Source organism: Temnothorax curvispinosus, unplaced genomic scaffold (assembly GCF_003070985.1).
Source record: "Temnothorax curvispinosus isolate PA1 unplaced genomic scaffold, ASM307098v1 QBEX01006326.1, whole genome shotgun sequence".
NCBI lineage: Eukaryota > Metazoa > Arthropoda > Insecta > Hymenoptera > Formicidae > Temnothorax > Temnothorax curvispinosus.
The window spans coordinates 388697-416093 of NW_020216106.1; the positions used below are offsets into that span (position 1 = coordinate 388697).

Sequence of the window (27397 nt, forward strand, 5' to 3'; positions counted from 1 at the left end):
CTGATGACAAGCATTATTCGATAGATGGCCTTCGGTCGCGCGAGCGGCTCGGGGCACTTACGTAATTTTATATCCAGACGTCTGGATTCAACCATTTTTCGCGCTCCCTTGAGAAAGCTTCTCGACGTGAAAATGACCAACCACCCGTAAGGTATCGTGGGGCTTGTTTACCTTTATTGGCTGCTTATACTCTTTACTATCGTCGTGCGCGCGTATGTATCCGTATACGGGGATATTCCCGGAGTGTTCTAGCAGACTGTAAAAGGCGATAAGTCGCAACGAAAATTGCACTTTATTGAAGCATGAAAAATACGATCTGTGCACATTGATGGGTTTTCGTACGAATTGATGCAAGATGAAAACTGCAGCGCATTTTATGACCATTTTTAAAGATATTTACGACTTAATTAGGGATGAACTGAAGATCCTCTCGCTAATCAGTTGTCTTAAATAGAGAATCTAATGCTTTGATTTATTTACTCACTAATTGCCGAAGGACGACGTTGCATGCGCTTCAAACATTTGCGCAGCTGGCTATATTCGTGTTTACACGAATTTACCCTTTATTGACAGTTGTATATATACGTAATATTTGATTAATGTTTGTAGCGCATCGCTCATGGCGGTTTTAAAGTGGCGACGAGAATTTGAGCCTCTCCGTGGTAGAAATTATTACAAAGATTTTTATTTTTTTGCGAGAGAAAAAGTACGTTAAAAATTACTTTTATAAGGAAAGTGATGAATATCGAGTCTCGTCGAGCCCCGGTTAGATTCGCGTCACGTGCTCCAAGTTATCTTGGAAGCGTTCTCACGGACAAGCCCAGGATTTCGATTCGGCTGCATCCTCGCAGGATCGAGCCTTGAAAGACTTTGGTCGCGCGTCTGTTATGCAAGAGAGTTCCCGGCCCATTCTCCCGCGGTTATGACGAATGCGCCCGTGCCGGGAACGGATCGAGGGAGTTCCGCACCACTCGCAGAACTCGATATAGCCGGGACTCCTAAGCTCGAGCGTACAATTGTCCGGATCCGCGCGCCAGGGTACCACGACTGGTAATTTCCATCGCGTTCTCTGTGTCGACGAATGTGTAGCGCGACGCCTCTCGTCATGCGCTCATGCGTGGAATTGGTGTTCCGCCGCGTCGCCTTGCCCTAATAACTTGTTCTCGCACTTTGTCTCGACGCCGAGGGCTTATTTAACCCCATCGCAGGCGCGACCGAATTCGGGATTTTCTTCCTCTGTTGTGGAACTCTTTAGGAACAACTTGTTAGTAAGTTGGTCTTTATAAAAAGAATCCGGAAATTTACTTTACAAATTATATACATTATTGTGTATACACTTTTTAATTTTTTGTTATAAAAATTGATAGAATAAAATATAAAAATTATATACTAATAAAAAAAATGCATATTGCTTAAAATAGAATTGTCAGGAAACTTTGATTGTGATAATTGATAATTGATATCAAACTATATATATTTGGTATTTTGATTGTGATAAACTATTATACAGTCTACTTTATTTTCTTCTTTTTATTTTATGACACTATTGTTAAAAATTGTTGACCGAACGGGACGAATAAACTCAGTTCGATTTGCGGAGTTGCGAGACATTCTGCATAGTTCGAAATCCTTACGGGATTAAAACGCGATCGGTATTTAGACCGATGTACTGAGGATGTAATTTTCACGTTTCTCGCTCGGGGTTTCGAACGTACATCTCCACGCGCCAAGTTTCGCGGCGAAGCGACGATATCCCTTTCTCAAACGGAGTCACTGGTTGAAGCTGGGCCAGGGATGGCCGTGCATTAAGGAGCCCGGAGCGCGCAGGCCGCAACGGAGCATGCGATAGTAAAACGACGGCTCGTACCACCTTGGTAGTTTCCGGTGAGCGATGTCATCACGTGTCGCGCCGACGTGACGCAATATACATGCTAATACGATAGCTTGAGCTGGTTCATGAGGTGGATACCGGTGGAAAATGCCGCCGCGAGATTCTCTCTTCGGCCCTTTGACGCGACTACGAAAGACGCCGCCGGCGACCGGCCACTCGCCCATGAATTTCAAGCGGCTCTTTTCTCTCGTTTTACTGATTTAAGGAAGTTAGGAAAAGACTATCAGTCTCTATGAAAATTTTTCACAGTTCATTCTAATGCAATCACGTGGCGTAACTAACGCTGCATGGCAAGAATAATTATATTGATTAGGCAAAGTGTTTTGTATTGTAGATCATCCTGACCTAATGCATCCCTTTTGCTTTTGTTTTTGCCAAGAGAAAGAAAAGTAGTGAGAAACTTTGTAAATGTTAGGTTTATGCGGTATAATTTACGATATCACATATGTGCGTCTAAACCGCCTTGACTTGCTATATAGGTATATATATTCGTACTATAAAAATAGACGACTGTTGATTTCACGTTATACCCGCAGCTATCAAAGTATCATCCAATTTTTCTCATGTTGCGCTTACAGCATTCAAAAAGGTAGATACTTTTCCCGGTTTCAGCTTTAATACCGAGAAACTTTTCAATGGCGATAGTAAAAGGCTTTATTGTTTTAAGGGATTTACGCGTGGGCTACAATATTCCCTACAGTCAGAAACACAGAAAGCCGAGTTTTCCGGTTATGGTTTACGATGTGAGTTGTAAAAGCGAAAGCGAACCGTTTTCCGATTATAATAAATTAAACTGCCAGTAAACAAGCATGTTTATTAAAGTCTCAAATTAAATTTTGAGAAAAAGTATTATAAAATTAAATAAAATTTGTGGTTGAGAGCGTAGAGGAAAAAATATAATGAATAAAAATATAATGAATAACATGTAAATATATACCTAATGTGAAAAGCGATTTTCGCAAAATTAAGTTTATTTATTCTTATTTACAGATTAGTTTCATTTACAATATGTAAATATTTTGTAAGATTTTAATCAAATTTATAATTCTTTTATATACGAGAGACTTTAATCGAATTTCCTTAAATTCAACATAACGTTAAATTGATGATTTAAATTTAATGTAATGTAACATTAAATATAGTATTGATTTAACGTAATGATTTGATATATTGTCAATATTAATAAACTTATATTATTCTACGTGAAGAGACTGTCCAAAATTTATCATAACTTTTATAAATGTTATGCAACAATTTAAATAATGTTGATAAAATTATTGATTGTTAACTTTTTTAATCTCGTTATACGTTTACGTTAAATTTTTCTCTCTCTCTCTCTCTCTCTCTCTCTCTCTCTCTCTCTCTCTCTCTTTCTCTTCGTTTATTAAATATTTTATATTTTAATATGCATTTACGTTGTGGTGAAGGATTGCAAATTACTTTCGCCGGAAGCGCTTCTCGTGCAGCAAATTGTTTGCGAGGATTAACTCGGCAATCCTTTAAATGCAGGGAGAATACCGACGTAGAAAGATTCGAAAGTGCAGGAACTAAATAAATCGGACGACGTCCTTAGCACGCTTTTATCCGCGTGAGCCGTCGAGATTTATTAAACCTGCATATACTTCCGCATCCACTACCTTAAGCTGAAGCTTCGATACGGTTTATTTTACTCCGGCCAGCAAGTTTCCTGAAATTCAAGCTAAACAAATGAGCTTTAACGCCTGCTCAAGAAAAACAGACGGTTTTCCCTCTTAGACGCCGGTCGAATATTAGATTAAATTAATACAATGTTTGTCTTTTGTATTTTGATAAAGATTGTAATTCGCTCTCCAACGCATTGTTAAATCACATTATTTAATATATGTTTAATGAAAATTAAGAAAATTTCAAGTTGTTAGTTTTTAATTAAGTACAGCTAAACAATAGAAAATTATAAACAAAAAGTAATTTATAAATAGAGTAAATAAAACTAAATTATAAGTAAAACGTACAAACAAAATGTAGCATAATAAATAATTTGGTATTATAGAACATGCAAGAATTATATGTAACCGGCAAATATTGTTTGAGTTACTTCTAAATAATTAATACTTTTATTAAACATACTTGCGATTTAATCAGTACAATAGATCATTACTGAGCAATTAATGCTATATGAAATTAAAAATAGGAATACAAAAATGAACATGTTTTTGAATAAAATTTTAGATGTCTAACAACGTTGCGGCCGTTATGTAACACCGATACCTTGTAACGCATTGCCTGATATCGGCATTTTCCCGGTTATTTTTCTTCGCCAATGTTATCGAGTAAAGAAGAGATATTTCCGTCTTTCTCTCTTCAGATATTGATATTTCAGCAACGACGTAACCCATTAAACGCTACGAATATATTATTTTTTCTCTCTTTCTACTTTTTCGTTCTTTTTTCTCTTTCTGCTTACTTTTTCCGTCTTTCAAATTTGGACCGATTGGAGAAAATCTCTTTTTCTTTTTCTTTTTTTTCGATATTAAGAGCTAGTTGTTCCAGCCTGTTGGTAAACTATACCTAATAGTTAAATCATATGTATGTCTTTGTTTATCATTTACATTGGACAAAGATAGACATGTAATTTAACTATCAGGTAGCTTACTAATAGGTTGGAACAAAATATGATTACAACTCTAAATATGATTAAATATACTTGACAAACAAAGAAAAACAGGACGACAAATAAACTGTCGACTCTTAATTTTACGATTTAATAAAATCCTTATTATTTACATAGATTCGCTTCACCGATACAATAATAGTATGCAAAATTTCCATGTAGTTTTATAACTGACATAAAAATAACAAGTCACACACGCATTTCATATACAATTTGAATCGTTTTCTATTTTGTTGCGAATTGCACCGTGTGCTCCTTGTTTCACTGGAAATTTAATTTTCAGAAAGATGGGGCGATTGTTTAACTCGCGGAGTAATTACGCGCGGCTGATGTTAATTATCCGGTGCTTGCGTTATATGCGCGAATACTGCGAAATCGGCCGATCGATTTAGTTGAGACGCCACGGAGTGCCAAATGATCCCCAATGGAGCAAAAACAACCCCGGCAACACCAATCTGCTGGATATCGCGTAATTATCTAAGCAGAGTAATATGCACGCGCGAGATGCCACGTTTTATGGTAATTACCTTTCATGCCCCATGCTACTTTGTGCTCAACAGACATTGCCTGTTCTCGATAATACCGTTCTAGGAAATTTTCAAATGAGTCTGTAAGAAAAGTCTCATTTTCCGACGTTTTATGATTATAAAAAAAAGCACCAGTACTTAGAAACTTTCGTTAAGAAAACTGATTTCAATCATTGAAGAATTTCTCATTTTAAATATAAGATCGCAGTTGTAAGAGAGAAGGGGAGAAAGAAAGAGAATATTATCAGTCTTGTATTACACAGAACTGATTCACTCAGGCAAGATGTTATTCTACCAATCGGGAAAGTCTTACGACTTGTTCCTTTTAACCAATATACCTTCTTGTTTTGCGTCTTTTATCGCGCATAGAAGAATACGTTGACAAAGTCGCGCATAAATCGTGGCTAAGTGCGCCTTCGCGCAGCCAATACACGCGCCTCCGCTAATCCGTATTAATCGCCAGCCATTCATTAGGAAGTCAGCAATGGGTGCCGCGTAATTCTGCACCTGGTTCACTCTCGCGATCAATCGCGCGCGTTCCCCCCTTACCATAAATCTTGCCGCTAAACTGCCGTTATACGCCCGCAGAAGACAATGACCAAGTAAGCTCAACGGCTGCTGAAGCACCGGTGTTGTATCCCTACAAGCCAGCTGAAAGAAACAGAGAGCGATTGCGTTTTCTCTTCGAGATAATCAAAGCGGACTTCGATAAATTTTTATTAAAAAGTATCGCTATATATACGTATTAAACACGTACATTATCGAATATTTTATAAAATTGTATTAGATATGTGATAATTAAAAGTGCAGAGAAATACACAAGCTAAATTATATTTAGAATAAAATATTTATTAATATTTTATAATACTGGTAATGTTTTATTAAATAAATTGGGAAGTGTTGATCGTTTCTGTACGTTCTAGAAATTGAATGCATGTTTTCCGCTTTAAACGCATTTCAAACCTTCTTTCAGCCTCTTTGTTAAGTGTCAAGATCGGCTTGTTACGGATTCGTTATCATTTAAAGTGCTACAAACAAGTCCCGACGCTCTTTATTCGATTCGACGAGGAATTTAATCGGATTTTGAGTTTCGCTCGTGAGGGACCGGTCGCGGACGGGCTCCCCGTTATTTTCCATCTTTCATTGTTATCGCGACGAAACAAAGGTAAGCGCGGTCGCGCAAAAAGGCCGTAAGATGGGCTTAATGGTACTGGCACGTCGCCAAATCGCGCCGCGGGGTCGAATGCACCGATTGAAATGTTCATTACCGCCGCAAATCATCCGGCAGATCCGCGTAAAGAAGAGCCGCCTGTACTATATATATCCACCACTTCGTATCTCTTTCAGCTTGCTCAACTGCGCTAGAAACGAATTGCCACGATAAATCCGCCCGCGTCGATTTTTCTCGAGAGCGAGAGGCGCGTCGTTCCTAAGATGATGAGTTGAGATTCTTGGCGCTTATTACTGTGATTCGCAAACTTTCGAGAGAAGACTGAGAAATCTCGTCATTTAACACAATCTCAGAAAGATACAAAAAAATATTACTTTTTTTCCCTATTTGTTGATAATAGTTTTAAAAGTATAAATATAATTAAATAATAAATATATTTATATTTCTTTATATGTGACAGTCTGTTATTGAAACAATTCGTATCCGATAATTGATTATTTAAATTAATAATTCTCTTCCGGTATTTTCAACAAAATTTAAATATTAATTTCAAAAATTGTATAAATGGATAACAGATTAATAGATACAATAGATAACATATTTTTTGCAAAGAGGGAATTGCAAAGGGAGTTCCAATAAACGAGGATTTATTTTTTTTTAGTTTGTACCGATAATTCGCTAAGCGAGTCTATAGCGAAAAGCATTGTGGTGAATTGGCCGATTTATAAGCTGGTGGTCTTTTTTTTGTTCCAGACAAAGCTCCTTCGGAAGCATCCTTCAGAGGGACTGAGTATCTCACGATAGATTTGAGCAAAGGAGAACCTGTGCTCAGTACACAGGAATCCATAAGCCTTCAGTTCAAAACGAGACAGCCAAATGGACTTCTATTTTATTCCGGTAAGTACTTCCTGTGTTCATGGCGATTTCTTTTGTCAATTATAATAACTTTCCTCTAACAATTTATTTCCCCTTGCGAATTTTTTAATTTTCGAATGCGTTTTCTGGCAATTAAGAAAACAGGTTTTTGGTAACGGAAAATATTCGTATATCCGGTGAACAATTAATATGTGAGTACAATTAGAAGCGTGAAAACAACAATTGAAAATATAGATTAGCATTCAAAATTATTGCAAATTTTTTGTCCTGGAAACGGTCAGTCATGGTACGATTAATTGAAAACAATTCGAGAAGACCAACAATGGATTCGCATATAATCGAGTAACTTACGGATGACCGGATATTCTTTGAGAGAACACAAATAGACAATGGAACCATCTTGGACAATGGTCGCATATTAAGTCTTTATGATTACTCCTCTTCCCTCGTGGCGACATTATAGCCAATTAGAACGTTTCAGTGGTTCGGATACCGGACGTACGGCCAACCAAAGAAATTTTGTCTCTTTCTTTCTTTTTTCTTTTTATTTAACATCTTTTTCTTGTTATTCCTTTTCCCCCGCTATTTTAAAACGGTGTTACATAAGATTTTGTTTGACCTATATTAATCTCCAAAAATGTTTCATTTAACGTTTCCTGAGAGCAGAATAATTCACGGCATGTATACGTTATTACTTCAGGATATCGAAAATCGATCAAATTATTTTATTTATTTGTAAACCTGCAAATACACTTTGTATCAACAATTATAGGATTTCTAACTTTATGTTTCGTTACAACATTATTTCAAGAACATATATATATATATATATATATATATTATTTAAAGCAATAACGGCAAAAATAATTAGATTCTACATTTCAATTATAGTTGATTAGAATCGATTCTCTTTAATACGGAAAAGAACGACAGTTTCATGTGATAAGTGTTTGAGTTTGAAGAGTTCTTTTAACAAGTTTTAGATAGTAAAATAAATCACGATGTTGGTCTTCGATATTAATTTTAAAACTTTAACAAAATTTTAGTTTGAAATTGAAAATGCAAATTTGTAAAAATACATATAAATTAAATTTAATCAAATTTGTTTAATAATCATAGTAAAAGTAGCTGAAGTCAAAATAAAAGTTTGTTTCTTACTTGCATTTTGGTCAGATTTCTGATTTATTGTGCCTTTAATATAGCCATCTGGCATATTATGCCTTCTCCTTCGATGCACATGAACTTTCAGTTTATAGTATACTTGCGTAATGAACGGTGGAATCAGCGCAAGATGGCAAGACTGCACCATCCGCAGTAAAAGGAGGAGTTTGCACCTCCGCTGCTCCGGTTGCAGCGGCAACTCGAAACCTATATACCGGAGCCGCAATGCCGTACCACACACACACACACACACACACATACTCACATGTGCGATCACACGTCCGCATTCGCATATCCGCACCCACACAACACACAAGATGCATACGTAGCATTCGTTTCCCTCTCTCGCATCTCCGCAGCGCGCTCACACCGCGCGGTTGCTCATTTGTTCCCGAGATAAGCTATAATATAACCGCGCACTCGCCGTGCATTTGAATTGCATCTATTTCCGGGGGGCATAATAATCGTCATGCCACGCAACTTTTATTCTTTCAAATCGCGGTATCGTATCGCGGAAATTCCCTCGCGAAGCGGTAAACGTAACAGCTCCGCTTCGAGAGTCCCGCCGCGGCCGGTACGTGTCTGACCATCTTCGGCTTTTGCTACTTGCGCAGTCTAACTTCCACCACTTGGTTCGCTCACGTGCCGAGCTGCGTTAAATTCGCATTGGAATGATTTCGCCTGCTTTCAGATAACTATCTGCAATACGATTATGCAAAGATATTTCTCAAATATAACGGGATTTGCAGGGATAATTCGCGTCCAGGGAATAATTAGGCAAAGTACATTCAAATAACGAGCGAACAATGAATAACAATTCCGTGCATGCGTTCGTGGATGTATTGGCGACCAACGACTATTATTCTTGATTCTAAAAATTTTGTTTGCTTTACGGTGATTAAATATTCAGTACCGTATGCGCAACGTTGGGAGAAATGGGTCACCCATGGGAATTTTGACCAGGGGATATAATCATGACGGAAACGCGCAAGAGCTCTCGCTGCCGATTTCTCACCACGTATCCGCCACGCAGGCGCTATCTTCGCGGCGCGTAGCGCGTGTTATCGTATTTGTTTTCCGATAGCGATCCGCGATGCGCGACGCGCCGCCGGCGATAGTAGTGGCTATACGAATAAAAGCGCGATACGTAACACGCGCGTAATGCACTTAGGCGCATGCTAATGCGCCGCGCCAGCAGCAATTAAGCCCGAAGTACTGTCTGCATCTTTTATACGCTCGAGTCCCCGGCTGTCCGTGGGATAATTAGTATGCGGTTGCGGCTCGATTTTAAAGCGACTACGGCAATAACCAACGGTGGCGTTTGCGAGATTCACGAACATAACGACACATCTCGTTTGCGCCTCTCTCGATGTGTCTTAAGCATCTAATCTACTCGCAACGACGAAAATCATAATTTTGGCTACATAGCGCACATATTAATGCTTCTTACATTTTTTCTTATTATTCGCTACACGCACCGAGTAAATTAAAAAAAAAAAAAAAACTTGCAAGAACTTGAACCTTTTTCTCTTTAAATTCCGTAAATTTAATCAAATGCAACAGCTTGAAAAAAGTAAGACATTATATTCACATAAAGGTGTTTATTAAGCATCAAGTCTGCATACTAAGAGAAATTTTCTTTAGTAATAAACAATTTTTTATTTTTAGTAAAAAATTAATTTTTTGTAAAAATAATGAATTTTTGTTTATTGTTTTTTTCTTGTTTTTCTCTTAAATTGTATATTTTTATATTCTATATCTATATACAAGAATTTTTTATGATACTATATAATCGCATTCGTAACTTTTAATTGCAAAAATTGCCGTTTCATCATCAGAATCGTCTTAATCCTCCAACTCGTTACAAGTGATAACATAATCCGAGGATTTCCTATAGTGAGTCCGGTACGACGGACTCACTATAATTATTAACGACGAACGTTTTAACCGGTCACCTGGATACTAAGTGCCCCGAAACTAATGGTTAAGCGGTCGTAATCGATTTATATATGTCGCATCGCGCTATAATCCGGCGGGCGAGCTCGACGAAAAATAGAGCAAGCGAGGAAAACCGATGGTGCGACGTCGCCGCGGGGATTAAAAAGTTGCGTCGCCGGAATTTGCGTGCGCCGCTGCCGATCTTTTTTTTTCTGCAGGCAACGCGTGCGATATTAACGCGTCAAAAGGGTTCAAATGGGCAGTAATATGTCCCGATCGTATCAACACATACGCAACTAAAACGTCCGTGACGGCTGCGAGCGTTTTCTGTTTTCGACAATTTCGCGTCAGCCACGATTAATTCAACGGCATTATTTGCGCTTCAAAAGCGAGATAAGAGTTCATTTGCCGTGCGATGTATATTAAGCACCTGCGCTCACGGCACTCTCCACGACTTCATTAGTCCCGTTTTTAATTACAGGAGAGGGCGATGATTATCTCACCATATCGCTGAGAGACGGAGGTGCCGCGGTCAGTATGACCCTAGCCAAAGGAAGATTGGACCTGCATATAAAGCCAACCAAACTGCGGTTCGACGATCACCAATGGCACAAAATCGTTGTCCACCGGAAAGTTCAAGAGGTAACGATCATTATTATTTTAACTGTAGGTTACATCCGCGAATAAACGATGAAATAAGCGTTAAATACGGAAGGGTTAAAGACAGAAATTCGACTTGGAAATGAATTATCGTAGGAGATGGACATTTTCCAATATTCATTATATATATTTGATACGCTTAAATCGGTATATACCGTCAGCTCGGGTTTTGCTTTTAAATGTCTAATTTTAATGAGCGGAAGGCGGAAAATCCATCACAGTACGGACGTTGAAGGCGTTAAATTTTCACACTGTCGCGATTCAAATGGATCGGCGAACGGACGTGAGAGCAATTTCGTTAATGTCGTGGATATACACTGGCATTTATTGCGCATTACGCGCAGTAGAATAGATAACGCAATTATTTGCGCGCTACCATCGCGGGTACCGTGAACTGCGGAATGACGTGAGTTTATCAGTTTATCGCCGCGAAATATTGGCATCCCTTGTCGAATTGTAACGCATACTGTGCGAATTGGTTGCGATAATTAAAGTAAGCTAATACTTGTTCTGGAATTTGTTAATTTTGTAACAACTGATTGTTAATTAAAAACATTGTTTTTTCGTTCGCATATCTCATTTTTAACGCAAACAACATTGAGGCGTGCATTAGAAAGTATTAAAGTTGGACTGTTAATTTGATATTTTAGAAATTCTCAAATAGTTTGAATATATATATTGAGATAAAATTAGAAAGGCATAGAGAAAGTTTTAAACTAACCGATGCTGGTAAAAGCAACTATTATATGGATATACATACGCTTCATTATGCTCATTGTGCATAGAGTAACTCGAACAATGAGAATAGCGTCACATAATTGAATGCATTAAACATTAAAGTAATATATAGTGAAAGCTTAAGCTTTCAAAGATAAATTTAAATTTATCTTTTTTCCATTCAATTTATATCTTCTCTATCATTCTCTGGCCATTTATAAAATGTCTGAAACGCAATTAATCAGAGAATCTTTGGTACTATTATTTTTTATCAAGTACATTTTCTTTGAGAACTTAGGATTCTGAAAATTTTAAATTTTCCAGAGAGTCTTTTATTTTGAATATCAGTTATAACTAAAAGAGTAATTTGTTTGACGTTTCTGCAAAGAAATCCAAAATAGATAAAAAAAATTGGAGATTTGAGGGAAATGCGCTTGAATGACGCGGATGAATATGTGGGATTTTCTAGATTTATCTATTTCTGTGACCAGCCGTTCATTATCTTACATCAGAATCGGAATGCGCCACTCCGTACTACATATACAGTCACAATTTAAGGGCTGCAGATGTGCAGCGCGTCGAGAATTAGGTCGAGAATAGCGTATAGTCCGAGTAATGTCCGCCGCTGCTTTGGATAATTTTCCTGAGCACACGTTGTTCGTTTGTGTCACTTCCGCAGCTGTGTAAACGAGAAATCGATTCCCCGAACATGTGCTGCCGAAGGATCGTCCTCTGCGCTGCGGGGCTAGACCAGAGAAATATTTATCCAACATTGTAATACCAAGATTTCTCTGTTTTTTTTTCTTGTGAGCAAACGTATATTTTTAGTATAATTCTGATATTATAAACCATTAGTTTAAACATTCTGTAAAGATAGCACTTCTCCAAAGATGATACTTCTTGTCATTTGAAGCTGAACTCAAAGACTGATAAAGTATGGCTCGTGTTTTTCTCCACGATTCTGACTCTTGCGATACTGCTTGCTTACCAGAAAGCTGTAAAGGGTTTCAACGATCCTATATCGTTCCGATTTTAATCATTGACTGACGTAATAATAAATTAATCAATACTTTAGTCACGAGCAATCAGGAAGGTATATACGACATGTATGTCGCGTTCAAACGCATATTATTTATTATCGCGCTCCAGTTATCTCTACTTACGCGATGAGTGGCGATATCTCCTCCATGTGGCGTTTCAATATGCATTGCACGCGCACACGTGCGATATATGCAACTGTTCTCATCGCGTTACAAAGCGCATGTTTGCGACATATCTCGGGCGCAGCTCAAAGCGCCAAGTAATTGTGCACATTTTCAATAGTGAAAGATAAATAGTAAATTGCGAATAGAACGGGGTGTATCGGCGGTGTATGATTATTTCTCGGGTTTGTTGTTTTGCGATGCACATTTATGGTGGCACGCGGTCTCTCGTTATAAAAAGAAAAACTATTCGAGTTTATCGAGTAAAACACGCACGACGCGTTTTCCGTTCAATATTATATGTCGGCTTCGCGGAAAGTACTGACCCGGTGCTACTGACATGACTTATAATCATACTTAGCGTGGAATTAATAATAATTAATAATAAAGATAGACTGTACAGTAAAAACCGTCAAGTCATCGTGATATTATAAGATATTAAATTTAAAATTACTGTGCCAATTTTTTTTAGAAATAATATTCCGCGAAAAAAATCAATATCTTGCAGCTCGAAAATTATCTATTCTGAAGATCTCTTTAATAACAATGGATTACGAATTTTACAAAAAATTTCTGCTAATTTTAGGATAAAATAATTATGATATTTTTTGATCATGTGAATAACAAGATTATAATGTTTTTTACTTTTCACACAAAATATTTTAAATATTTATCTAACCAAGATCGTTGTGGATAAAGAATAATCTACATCGCGCTTTTAATAAGGCCAAGCTTTGTGGACAAGAGTAGGTAGTAGGAAAAATATGTATTCAGCGAGATTAGTCGTTGCCCCAAACAAGGGTTCTCACGCGACGCTCTTCAACCCTTCTATTCTACGAGCGGCGTGACTATGCGCGTTCAAACAGCAAAGAGGGATCCCGTTCACTCTCGAACATTGTCCTTCGACCAGTTACTATCGTGATACGTGTAAAGGTTTACTGTCGAGAGAAAGGTGGAAGGAAGGGAAAGAGAGTAGGAAGGAAAAGAGATTGGGTGTCTAGACACCCCTACCCTTCAGTTAAACTTGAGCCCTCGAGGTGCGACCTGCGAGAATCGACTTGCAGCGCGGATTGCCTATTACGTTCCTCCCGCGGGCGTTTACACCCGCCATATGTTGCACACACGGACACTATTATCTCGCTGATGGTTTAATTGCGCGATTACCACAAACGCTTTGCCGTTATATATGTTAACGTATATGATAGACGAGTATAAGTGTCTTTTACTTTCCACAAAGATTTTATTGAATATTTTATTTGTTTTTTAGTTGTGTAGAGTTTTGATGGAATACTTTACTTGTGTTTTTTACTTTGTGTAGAGATTTTATCGAAGATTTATTGAATATCTTAACTCATCGTAAGAGAAAAATAAAACGAAGTTTATTTATATCATCCAAATATTGATAAAATTTACAATAAAATCAAAATAATTAAAATAAAGGTAAAGAGGAGCATTTTGCAACATTCCTAAATTCTTAAACTCCGTTGATAGCAGAGAATCTTAGTATACATTTTTAGTATTTTTAGAAACGCTTATTTTTCTCGAGATATCTCTTTTTTCTCTCTCTCTCTCTCTCTCTCTCTCTCTCGCTCTCTCCCTCTCTCTCCCTCTGTATTCCCTTCTCTCGTATATAAAATATAACAGAGAAACTCTCTATTGCAGGATAGAATAGTTAATTTTAGATTCACGTTTGTTCAGTAAACAACTGAAAGTTTCCAATACTCGATGTATAAACGTTTTACACGCTTGTTGGTAGAGAATGCAAAAGAAACAATTTACAATCAATTCTGTATTCAATTAATTTATCTGTAGTTTGGTCTTTTGCTACGTACTTTGCCATCAGCTTTATTTGTTAATGAAAGAAAAAGAACTCGGTTAATACGAGTATAAACTTTTATTTTTATTCGTGGTGAAGGCTTATGCTTATATATAAAAATATATTTTAACCGTTTTAACGTATCCTGGATTCAAGTCACGTTACGCAATCGAGCAAGTAGTCGGATTATTTTTCATACTCAAGAATGCCTCGAACTTGGAAATGCAGAGAAAACAGAAATTCAGCTGGCTGACATTACAATGGCACGCACGAGTGCACTTAACGCACGACACTTCGCGGTAACGTTCGTTAGTATCGACCAACATAAATATTCTGATGACGTTCCGCATGCGAACTTCTGAGATTTCAATCGATTATGTCACCCACGAGCGCCATAAATTAAGCCCTTAAATACAATTCCCGACTTCCAGCTCCGAGATAAGCTTTATCGGCTAATCACGTAGGTTTTATTAAATTTAAGATAATGTATCGCTGTAAATGGCGGTTCAAAGAAAAAAAGAAAATAGAAAAAGATACGTTCCAATATAAAGACAGTACAATATTTTTTATTATTGCTTTTTGCTAATTGCTAATGCAAGCGTAAACGCATTTATATTATTACACTACTTATATCTGCCGCAATTTCATTCTCGTGGTGTGTAGATGAAATTAATCTAAAAAGTATATGTAACGTATAACACACACACACACACAATTATAAATTGTGGTTAAGGAAACTACACTTGTATTCCAGACACCAAGAGTTATATTGTTCAATGTATTTCGCGAGTAGGAGCGGAAAATAAAATCCGGTCTGGCATCTAGCACGAGGGATGCCTTAGAATGAACAGGGAAAACGCGCGCGTATAGTCGATTCGAAGATCCTCAAAGGGCGAAGCCTGCCACGATCGCGCGTGCTCCACCCGAGAGATTCCACCGATCTCTGACAGAAAGATTTAACACCGTATCACCTCGGAGCGTATCCATTCGCCGCGCTCGGTGCATACCTATGAGGGCAACTCGTTCGTTCATCGCGTTCCACCTCGCAACGAATTCTTCCCGCTTTTACACGCGCGAGCGAGCACGGAGTGACGGAGGCAGATCGCGTCTCATCCTTCGCGTGTCACTAGATCACCAGGTATCCCTTAGGCACGAGTACTTTCATCTCTCGTTGCCACACCCCCGATTTTTCGTGACGACAAGTGCATCGACCGGAAGGCCTGAGCCTCGTATTCGTGAATAAACAGAGCGTCTCGAATACGCAGCGATAAGATGCTCTTGTTTAAATTATAGAATTTGTCTATAATGCAATGTTAATCGACATTCGCGATTTAAAATTTTCATATTTTATCGTAAATTTGTATTATATGCATGAAAAAGAAATTTGTCGTAGTGTACTTATACTTGTAATGTTAAAAATGAGGAGAGTATATACGATAAATAATGATCTACTTGACATTTTTCCTAAGGAAAAGTCGTCTTTAAACTAACCGAAAGTTATGGTTACAAAAGAAATCGCGCCTTTTCGAAACGTACTCGATAAATTAAAGTTAAATTAAAAACTTCTGGTAAAGACGTATATCCAATTCTGGGTAAGAAAAAAAATTAACTTTCTTTTGAAATGGAACTTTTCTACTGCTTCTTCTTGAGCCACCCAGTACGCGACTTGAGCGAAGAGATTCGGGGTCGTATATATCCTACCATAAATCAAGATTTCAATTCGTCGCCTGCCGGATCGAACTTATGTGCATCGATAGCGCCTCGCTTCTCTTGTCACGCTTGGCTTTCACAACGTGGAGACTTCGGGAATTTACTATCGAAGTATGTCATCTGCGATACGTTTGTTGACGCGATCGATTCCTGCTGGAGGAGGAAACAGAGAATGCTAGTGTAATAATGCTCGTTGAACGCGAGAAAATTTGTGCAACGCGGACAGATTAAACGCGTGCGTGCGCATGCAAAGGGATAAAGAGTATGATAACGAGAATTGTTTGAAAGGCACAGAGAGAACTTTTGTGGGAAAAATTACGCGATAAGGAATACGCGTTAATGCACATATTAAACATGCATTATTTATAATTATATACGCTATTTTTTTCGGATCGTAGTACAATTTTATTAAAAAATGTTTGAAAAATCGTCTTTACTTTCTAAATTATAACGTCGCGTGATCTACAGTAGGCAAATGCCGTATAACGTTCCAAATCGGAGCCTCGAGGAATGAATATGATTTGTTAGTCCAACGTTTGTGAAATATCCGAAGAGAGATCATCGCGAACTACGGCGGAATAGAAGGATCTACGATCCTTCGTTTGCGGAATGTTTGGAGTATACGATCTAAATCCACGGCATTAAATCATTCTCGTGAGTGAGAGAGGCTTGCAACGCATTCGAGCAATTTTCCGGGAAACGTTTAATTCGTTACGTATGACTCAGCTGCACAAACATTAGTTTATTCGAATCCGGAGGGCCGGAGCTTTTCTTTGATATGCTGCTGGCGCAAAGTAGTCTTTAAATTCACGACGTTTGGTGAAAATTCCACTGGAACCTCGGGTCGCGTAATGCCAGTTTTATGTAAAATTCGTTGCCCTTCATAGATTTGATATTAAGAGTATCGTTGCAGTATCATAAATGATGTAAATTGTAGTAGATGGATTATTTGAATGCATCGTAAATAATGTAAATTGTAATAGATGGATTATTTTAATGCATCGTAATTTAAGTAAAATATTGTACATTAAAAGTAAAGCTGATACTTTTTATCTCGTATTTTATTCCACTATCTCTAACATAATAAATTATAAAATGCCTCTTAAAATATTGACTTCTCGTTATTCGTAAATTTGTCCAACTCTGTAACTCGCGCGGGGACCCAGAGCGTTAAGCTTCATGGGACAAAGCTTACCGAGTTCGTCGTAATCCCCTTGTTCCCTATTTTTACTCGGCAGTATACTCAGCATATAAATCTCATCGAATGTTACTCGCTTGAACCCAAGGGCGATCTAAATCGAAAGCCAATTAAGCAGATAACTGATGGGCAAACAAAGGCAAACATAAGCGTATCGACCTAGCTTACCGAGATATTAACATAATGCCGAATCAGAAGCCATTCGTACATATGGCTGACTGCAAGCCTTTGGAAGCTATTGGTTTGCCAAAACGATACAATCCTCAAATTGACTATAATGTATTAAATTTGATATATTATTATAATAATTACATGAAACTGTGTTCAAAATGAAAATTGCGATTTGCGTATATTTTCAAGCGATGTTATATGTATAATAATACATTGTACTTGTCAATTGTTTCGATAACACGTGCTTTCATAATCTATTATGTAATTTTCGCACAAATATTACGCACAAGTAATCTGACGTAAACATATTGTAATAAGTGCAATAATGAGTAGAATACATATTTAAATGTACAGAAATTTATATGAATTATATTATTAATTATGAAATATACACATAACGCAAAGAGAATGGACTAAATTCAACATAAATAAAATAGTCAACCGTACATAATGAAAACGTTATAAGTTTATAATCACAGTGTATCGGTTTGACGCGCACGCAACTGCACTTAATAACGGCAAACGACAAAGAAAGTCGACAACGATTGTTCGATTCGTGCTTCATTCAAAAGTTCGTGTGCACGCGGTATACAATCGCCATATAAGGAGGGATACATGTGCGTCTGTTTTTCGCGATCATTTCGCAGCGCGCAAAGGCAAGAGCTTTGTCACCGGCTTTCTCTTTCCGGCTGTTGCCCTTCTGTCAGTCGTTTAATCACCGCGTGATCAAAGAGATTCCTTAATAAGGCTCGCACACAACCGTAGGCTCGCAAACCGCCCGCGTTTAGAAAGCAAATGCCCTTTGTGTTACACGCACGTTCGAAGCATATCAATGATGGGAAATTTTACGGGTGAAATCTTGAAGTTCTTTAACCGTTCACCTAAAAGCGATCGGAAATTTTCATCTCGTTCGCAAATCCGCTGGAAGGATGCAATGAGCGGAAATAAGGTAAAATGAAAACGAAAGGAATATTTTTCGAGCTATTTATCTTTCATGAAAGCTATCTCTTTTGAAATGAGAAGGAGCAAGGGAGAGTATTTTTTGAGTATTGCTTGGATAGCGATTTCACAGACTGATATTGCATTATTACCATCTGAAAGATGGTAAAATGATTAAGATCCTAATGAACTTCTGCAAAAAATTCAGATTCCGAGCTTGACTCGTACAGCCAGGCGAAGCTTTCGTGCATCAAGCTGGCGAGCCTTCCTCGCGAGGAAATGAAAATCGGTGAAGTTTCTACAAATACGTAAAATACGTTTGCGTTTTTCGCGAGCGACGTTATTCTCGCGGCGTAGCTACTCTCGCATCAAAAAAGTTCTTATGATAATCCGGAGGAAAAGTTTCGCTCGGCGTCGAATAGCTCGCGAGCTCTCGCGGCGATCAGCTTCGAGAGCTTCCGTGTGTCGGGCAACTTTTGGATTTCAATTGTCGGTGTTGCTCGGAAACGCGCAAAATGTATACTGTACTCTGTACTAATTGCACATTTATGCTTTCTGTTTCAGATCTCTTCAATAACCAGCTTTTGCAGGGTGAGTGTATGATTTTTATTGTACCGCGTATTGTATGCACGAAGCTTTGATGCGGCCAATCGATTGTTCCGATGCAAATATTATCGCAAAAAAAAAACAAAAGAAAAAAAAACAGCGCGCAAAAGAATATTACGGTTATTCCAATTGGATTTGCATTATTTAATTGATTAATCACGATTCTCTTCTCTGTGTACTTTTTTTTTATGAAGCTCTGTTTTACACTTACTAATTGATATTACTTTTACATTTTATCAAATGACAGATTTATTTTACTTCAATTCGATTCAATTGTTGCTCATAATTCCTATGTTTTACCCATAATTATACATTGGGGTATTTGCGGAAAAGTACAAGTTTTATTCTGAGAAGAAGTCATAGAAACTCGTTTAATGAATGATATTCCAACGGAATTTTTTTTATTTTAAATCAATTAAATGTTAGGCTTGATTAAACCGTTCTTTCCGGTTCTATCCTTATTCCTGCCAAACCTCTTGCAAAGCAACTTTGCAACGGAGGGCGTGAAGTTGCCTGCATCCCAGAGAAATGTCGAGGCATTTTTAACAAGAGCTCAGTCATCCATCCGTTTAGGTCCTCCGGCCACGTTCTCTTATTGCTCCACTCATGTCCTACCGGGACACGCGGGTGATCTCGAGATCTCCATTCGAGTCTCGTCCTCTCGCCTACGTGAACGTCGTTGTCTCGCCCACTGTGCTTCCGGGCGGAAGGAATCCCGTGTGAATTTTTTATTGAAAGTATTTCCACGGGAGTGGCATACAGAAATAAGTTGACAAATGTTCCCATATTATTTATCCTAGCTCAATGCCACTAAACTGTAAAATATGCGGAAGGCTTTTACTTTATAAATGATGTTATGCCGTGACAGGAAATTCTTACATTTTGGTCTGACTGAGGAATGATTAATAAATGGTAGATTTTTAACGAAACTGCAAGACGTATTATAGTTATTGATTATAATTTAAACGACCATCATGCTTTGCTTCTCTCAAGATTGAAGTAATCGAGTTTCTAAGAGAAAAATTTTCCACAAGAAAATTTCTAATTTGAAAAAATGAAATATTTTACAATTTATATTAAAAATATTACAGCAAAACATTATAAATTCTGTTTTATAATTAATGTATAAATATAATTATTAGAGAGAGTCAGAGAGGTGTATACTTAAAAGATTTTTTTTAATTTTAATAAATTAATGATTTAGGACGATACATATTTTTTATACTGTAACTACACTAGGTGACTAAAACCAATTTTCCACACTATATTTTTGTAATGTCGACATTTCAATTGTTCATATAAGAAATAAATTACTTCATATATTGTGAGCTGAATAACACTTCAATAAACGATGAATTTTCCATCGCCTGTCTGTCTCAAAGAAATATACCGACGATTTCGAAGAGACGGCGGAAAAAGTTGCAGCTGATGCATCTCGCCTGCACTTGACTGCTTTCAAGCGAGGAGTCGGAAAAAGATTCTGAAATGCAAATGGGCGCGAAACCGATCGATTGCATAATTTACGGTGCAGCCCGCGAGCTGAAAATACTGACGTTATCACGAATTTCTTGTCACGTAAACGTAAATTACTTCTTTTACTTATCGCTGACAATTTCCCATTAGCTAAATACGAGTATTTCCACCTCATATACTTTTTCTTTAATGAAACATCATAGCGATAAACATTGATGATATACCTTATTAAAATTATGAAAATTACAACGTAACATAAAATAGCATTTTTAATTTTCAAAAATATTCCCTTTAAGTAATCTACAATTTAAATGACTATCACAAATATAATAGTTTTCATTTTGACATTTATTTTTAAAATATATAAATAGAAATTAGTTTATGTTACAAGGCTTTTTCACTTCCTTGAAATTATATTTTATGTCATATTGACACGACGCTATCGCTCTAAAAAGTAAGAATAAATCATTCTTTATGCAAAGAGCAAAGAGATCTCGTCCTGATACTGCCTTTTTCTTCTTTAGTGAGTAGATGCGCGTAGAAGTTTTCACATTTCCCGTCTTTTCACCTCAATGTTTGAGTCTGAACCGCTCTTAAGACTCTCGCGATGCTCCAGTAAATTCGATGATGACGTTTCTCCAGTTTTCCCCGGTTTCCCACGAATCTTTTTCCTTGTTTTTCACTCATTCCGCAGGCAGCCTTTCAGGGTGTCGGGTATAATTTACGATCTCGTTAAAAACGTAGAAATCATTTATTTCCGTGGTACGACGTAATGTAGAAAAACGATCGGCGGAACGAATGAAACCAATAGTGAAACGGGATCATTTTGCAGCTTCCATTTTTAACATTGAACAACATTGCTGTTAGTTACGCATAGGTACGTCGGATTTTAAAACAGATTGCAATTGTAAGCATTGTTAAAAATATTATATTAGATTGTTAACATTTATAACATTTTAGTATCAAATATTTTAATAAGAAAATGTAATTAAGATATTATTTGAACATTAATCTTTGATTCTATAAAAATTTATACAAAATTCTACAAAAAATTTTATTTCTTGATTTTTATTTTAGTTGTAAAATTTAGTTAAATTTTTTAAACCTTTACTTTTAATACCTAATGTCTTTAACTTTATAAAACACTTTTAAGTTTATAAAAATTTCCAGATTTTTATTTCATGAGATATATGATTTTTAATGCAAGTTTTTTATCACGTATTAAAGAAGCAAAATTCAATACTTATTTTCTTACATTTTATTTTATTTACGATGCGATTTGTGATAGACTCACGAGGCAAAATTTAAAAATCGTTAACGACAACAAAATGTGATGCACTTTTGCGTCCCCACGGACGCGTACAAATGCACAATGTCCGTCATCCGTGAGCGGCTAAGTAGAGCTCACGTCTGGTTGTAATAAATAGTCTACTCCATCCCCTTGTCACTCCGTTCGCTCCATATTCGTCAAACGAGGATCAGCATACTCGTTGCAAGAGGGACCCTCTCGCGCGTACGTTTCCTCCGGTGGGTTTGCGGCCCACTTTCCCGGCTACGCTTATTGTGTTGCCCCAAATACGTTGTGCACACAACCGAGGAATGTCTCCTGACGCTCGGTGGCTCACGATTATCACGAAGCGGGGAAAAAGGTGCTATTAGAAGGCCCGCTTCCCTTAAACGAAGTTCGCACGACTTCTTTTCGCGCCAATGTTCATTTAGGTTTTAAAGTAATATGTATATTATAAAGAGTTAATTTTAGTTACATTGCATGCGTATACAATCTTGAGATGTGGAACTTTCTTATATGCAAAATTTTATTTAAAATATGTAAACGTTTGTGCTATTATTTTATATATTATCTAATCTTTTAAACTGTTATATATAACGCAGAATTAATAAAGAAAACACAAGAACTTATAAAATATTAATCACCGAACTTATAGCAAAAAGTGACAATAACAAAATGCGCATTATATTTTAAAAGCGACGGATCATAAATTATCATGCTAGCTCAATTTCGGAGAAAGAAAATAGTTGCCTGTACAATGAATTGCCAATTCAGTTCACATTGGGACACTGTTATAAATGTTTAAGACGACCATTAGCACGAGTCAGCGAGTCCAGAAGCGGCTAATGAAGATGGAAAATTAATTAAGTCGGAAAATTAATTTCTTCCTCGTGATAGAGCGAGATATTGCGGTTGCCCGATTCAAATCAAAACTGCAAATTTTGATTTACTTCGACTTAATTAAATTTCCACCTGAATTAGCGATTTGCCAAAATGGGCTAATCCACCGGCGTAATATGAGCCCCGCGGGAGATGTAAAATTAAAAATTTATAAAGCCAAGTCTATATATTTAAGATAAATACATTTTCCCTGTATAAAACAATTTAATTTTAATCTATATACCTCTGTTAATGGTTCTACAAGGAAATCGGTGATCGATAAATAATGATCAGAAACACATAACATAAACGAACATTTAATAACTTATTATAAGAAGCGATTTGACCAATAGCGGTTTGCCATTCATAAATTGATCATGTAAATAATTAAACATGTATAAATTTATTACTTATGGCTACGAATATCATTTTCATAGGAAAATATTATGCGTGTTTCTCATTTAAAGTTACACATTTCAACTATGCCATATCGTTTCAATCGGGACTACATATAGTAAATTTTGTCATAAATATATGCAATTGTGGTTAAATAATGACAGAAACGCATTAACGTATCTTTATACTCTTTATGCAAAGTACGCTTTACGGTGCGGAACACCGTTATTCGCAGACAGTTCCTTAATTTCATCGCGATGAGCTTGAGATCTATTTGTTCACTGAGAAGCATCGGAGATAAGGCCTCGAGGATTATGAAGGAGATTGCTCGACTGCGGTCCAAGGAAGCGCCCTCGACAAGAGAGCTACCTAATTACGATGAGGAAAGGCGGAAGCGCCGAGCAGGGCCGGCCCTATATACCTATACGGCTTTAATACTTCACGTCATATTTTTGGAGCTAAATTAATTATAAAGAGATTATTTTTCACTTTATTTTTCAAAGTCTTAGATCTATCTTTATTATAGTTTTATTTTATATTTTGTTTCACTGCTTTGTGTTACACCTTCGTTTTTTAAAATTACGGATTTAAAACAATTTGCACTTAAGCAATAATATACTTTATTGTTACAGAAAAAATTAATAGTTTTATATAATAATCTTATTCAGTTTGTTTCTCATACAGTAATCCATTTACAATGTACTGACCGTTAATATAAACGAATATAACGTTTATTCTATTATTAAATTCACACAGTCGTGCATTTAAAAATTTTTTTTACATTAAAATAAAACTTTCCGTTCTTATGTTATTATTTAATTAAAATAACGAAGTTAAATTAATATTTTTACTGACTATTTCAATTTTATATGAAGTGTAAATATGTGCAGTAAATTTTCATGATTGCATTAAACAAAAGTTTACATTACAAGCTCTGTAATAATTAACATTTTGCATATAAAACTGTGAATTGCATATAAAACTAAAGATTTTAATTTTTATATTATATCTAATATCTATATTTTTAAGTATGTTTAGTATAAAATTTATTGTAAAATTTAAGATGTTTTTGAACGTTTTATTTTGTATATGTGCAATTGTTTAAACAGAGAGTCCTAAGATTTATTATTTTTTGCCACTAAAAATCTCGCGGCTGCATCGTGGCGGCCCTGGTGGTAAGCGAAGATGAAGAGTAGTAAGAGGATAGTATCTTCCTCTCAGTTAGATACCTCTGAGAGGTACGGCGAGAGGACGTAACATCCTAACGCTTTAACCCTGCTCGTTCTACCCGGTTTCCCTTTCTGTTGGTTAAAGCGTATAGACGAAAAAGGAAGCATATAACCGGGAGATAACGTCTATCGACACCACTGCTAAAGTCGTAACGAACCGCTCCTCAAGAACGGCGCTTGTCTAAATGCTAAACTTTACGGCATGCCCGCATGATCGTTCCGGAAACTTTAGCCGCTCTTTTTCGGAGATGTGGAAGCGCGTTACCGACGTTAATGCTGGTTACTCTTTCGAAGAGCAAGATATAACGACGCTTGCAATTTACCGATCCGGCAAAAAGTTACGGGTGGAATAAATAAGCCTTTATTTAAGAGATGTAGACTTTAAATAAAAGATTATTAGAAAAATCATGAAATACTTCTACAGCGCAACAAAGCGAATACAACTCTTAAATATTATGTTCAAATTATAAACATTTATTTTTTAATTCGAACGTACCAATTGTATGCAGAAAACAAACTAAAGTATAACAGAGTTAAATTTAATTCTATAATTCGTCGCGAGATGGAATTTTTATCATACCGCTCTTTCTGTTATAGCTCTCTGCTATTGTCGATGGGATTTACGCTGAGCACGGTCATACCGCGGGAACGTTCACACATTTGGCGAGCGATCGACTTCTCGTTGGTGGCGGCGCTGATGCGAGGTCCTTGCAGGGCGCCAAAGGGATCAACAACTTCGTCGGATGTCTGAGAAAGGTTGGATTGGCAGCATGATTTATTTATACCTTTCAGTAACTTTTCCGTCTTTACACCGCAAATAAGCTTAACTGGAATCAAAATTGCATAAAGCGTAATAGAAGCCATTAACCATTTTAATGCTAGCTTTCTTCACAATCTACGAAAAGATTACAGTTTCAATGTTCTGCAAGAAAATAATGTAAAAAACTATTGGTGAAACTATTTTTAAACGTTGGCTTTAAAGAAAAATCGAAGAGCTTAAATAACGACAAGTGATATAAACTCTACATAATATAAAATTATTATTTCTATTTTAAGAAAAAGAATAAATAATTATAAATCTGAACGATAAATAATTAGTGATTAAAACAAAACGTATCTTGCAGAATAAATTCCAAAGGAATAAATGAATTACAAAATTTATATTCTTTAATCCAATTCCAACGTACTTTATTTAAAAATTTTTAATTTTAGTTATAAAGATAAGCGATGTTAAATGGAAAATTGCATTAAGTGATGATCTTTGATATTTTCGTTGAGAAGGATTAACTGCGAGCTTTGCAATAAATTTATAACTAAAATTTGATTAATTTATTTTAATATTTCGTATTAAGTATCTCTCAATCTCGTGTTAAGTATCTCTCATCCTGACCTGATTTTTTTTTTTTAATTATATGTTAACGTGCAGAAAATAGCTTAATTATAGGTGACTGATTCATTGTGTGCCCTCTTATTTGCTTTTATCGCAAATGGTTATTTTTCCGTGCGAGAAACAATAATAGCGATGACAAACGAATCATACTGTCGTCCGTCGTAATCACGAAACTGCCCTTTTGTGCTCTTTTAATCGAGCATCGAATAAATAACTTTGGTACCAAAATTACACGCCGATGGCGAATCGAAATAGTACGTTATTGAACATTTGACGAGATACATAGTGCCAGTAAAGAGAACAGAGAACGTAATCATAGACTCGCCGAGTTCTTTCGAGAGCATACATGTTGCTTAAACATTCTGCGCTATAATAAATTTGATTAAAAGAGTGGCTCTTATATATACGTAGTATAAAGGAACGTAATATATGATGCACTTATAAAATAACGAGATTCTTGTTAACTTTGCACGAATGAAACAAAGTTCAGGAAAGTGTTTGTCAATTTTTTAAGTTTTGATTATACAATGCGCTTCTAAAATACTCATTTTTAAGAATTAATATAGCAAATAATGTGCGTAATTGCGTATGTAGTTTTAATAATCTGCAGAAAGAATCCAAGCTTTGTCAAAGTTATCGAAACTTTTCGGTGAGCAACAGTAAAAGTTGGAGTGATTTCTATAATTAAGAGCCTTTAAGTAAATGATCACAATGCCCATTAAACTTATTAAGTACTACGTAAGAATATTTTTAACTGAGAACTTTCACACTTTAAGCTCTCGAAAACTCTGGAATTATTTCTATCGGGTAGGACGACGCACATGAACTTTCTGTATGGACCAATAAAAATGTCCACCCAACAGGGTGTCGACGTGGTCATCGTAACGCAATGAAATATTCATACCAGCAACTTACTTGAAGGGGGAGTTTCGCCGTGAAGTAAAGTCGAACTAACGCGCCATGGGTGGCGACAAAGAAACGCGAATGAAGTGATAAAACTTTTGTCACAATATAAAACGCATCACTGAGGCAAAAGGTTAATGGCGACTGTAATTTGCTGACTGTTTGCAGCTTAAGCAATGCGATGCGAATCGCCTGGTGAATTATTCCTACGAGTTTTATTTACGACCATGCGCGCGCCTGCGATATGTAAATTGTTCGGGATTCCATCGCGGTAAAGTTTCGACTTCTATCTAAGGCTTTTACCCCCCGTTGCAATCATACTGCATTATGACGTTAGAGGCGAAAAATCGTATACATTTTTCTCTTGCGTTATACATCAAAATAGATTAGTTTTTTTTCCCACATTTGTCCACTATCCATATTTGCAGATCTTTATTGATTGAATATTTTTTACTAGCATATGTTCTCTTAAATTATTCGATCAGCCTGCAAATATAACATAAACACTCAAGTTTTTCTGATTTTATATAGATTAAAATATTTTTTTTACGTGCATCAAGTGCTTTTATACATTTCTTGATGGACAGTAATCTTTATCAAAAGTAA

The 27397-nt window shown here is 36.5% G+C and overlaps 1 protein-coding gene across 5 annotated transcripts in view; it reads left to right on the plus strand.

Annotated features, from left to right (window-relative positions):
- LOC112455712 (neurexin-1) overlaps positions 1-27397 on the plus strand; it is a 202097-nt gene that overhangs the window by 100021 nt on the left and 74679 nt on the right. For all 5 annotated transcript variants that reach the window (XM_025017815.1, XM_025017816.1, XM_025017818.1 and 2 more), the window contains 4 exons: positions 6993-7136; positions 10696-10856; positions 19192-19218; positions 25096-25254. In XM_025017815.1, coding sequence (XP_024873583.1) covers positions 6993-7136; positions 10696-10856; positions 19192-19218; positions 25096-25254 — 491 coding nt within the window. The remainder of the gene's footprint in view (positions 1-6992; positions 7137-10695; positions 10857-19191; positions 19219-25095; positions 25255-27397) is intronic.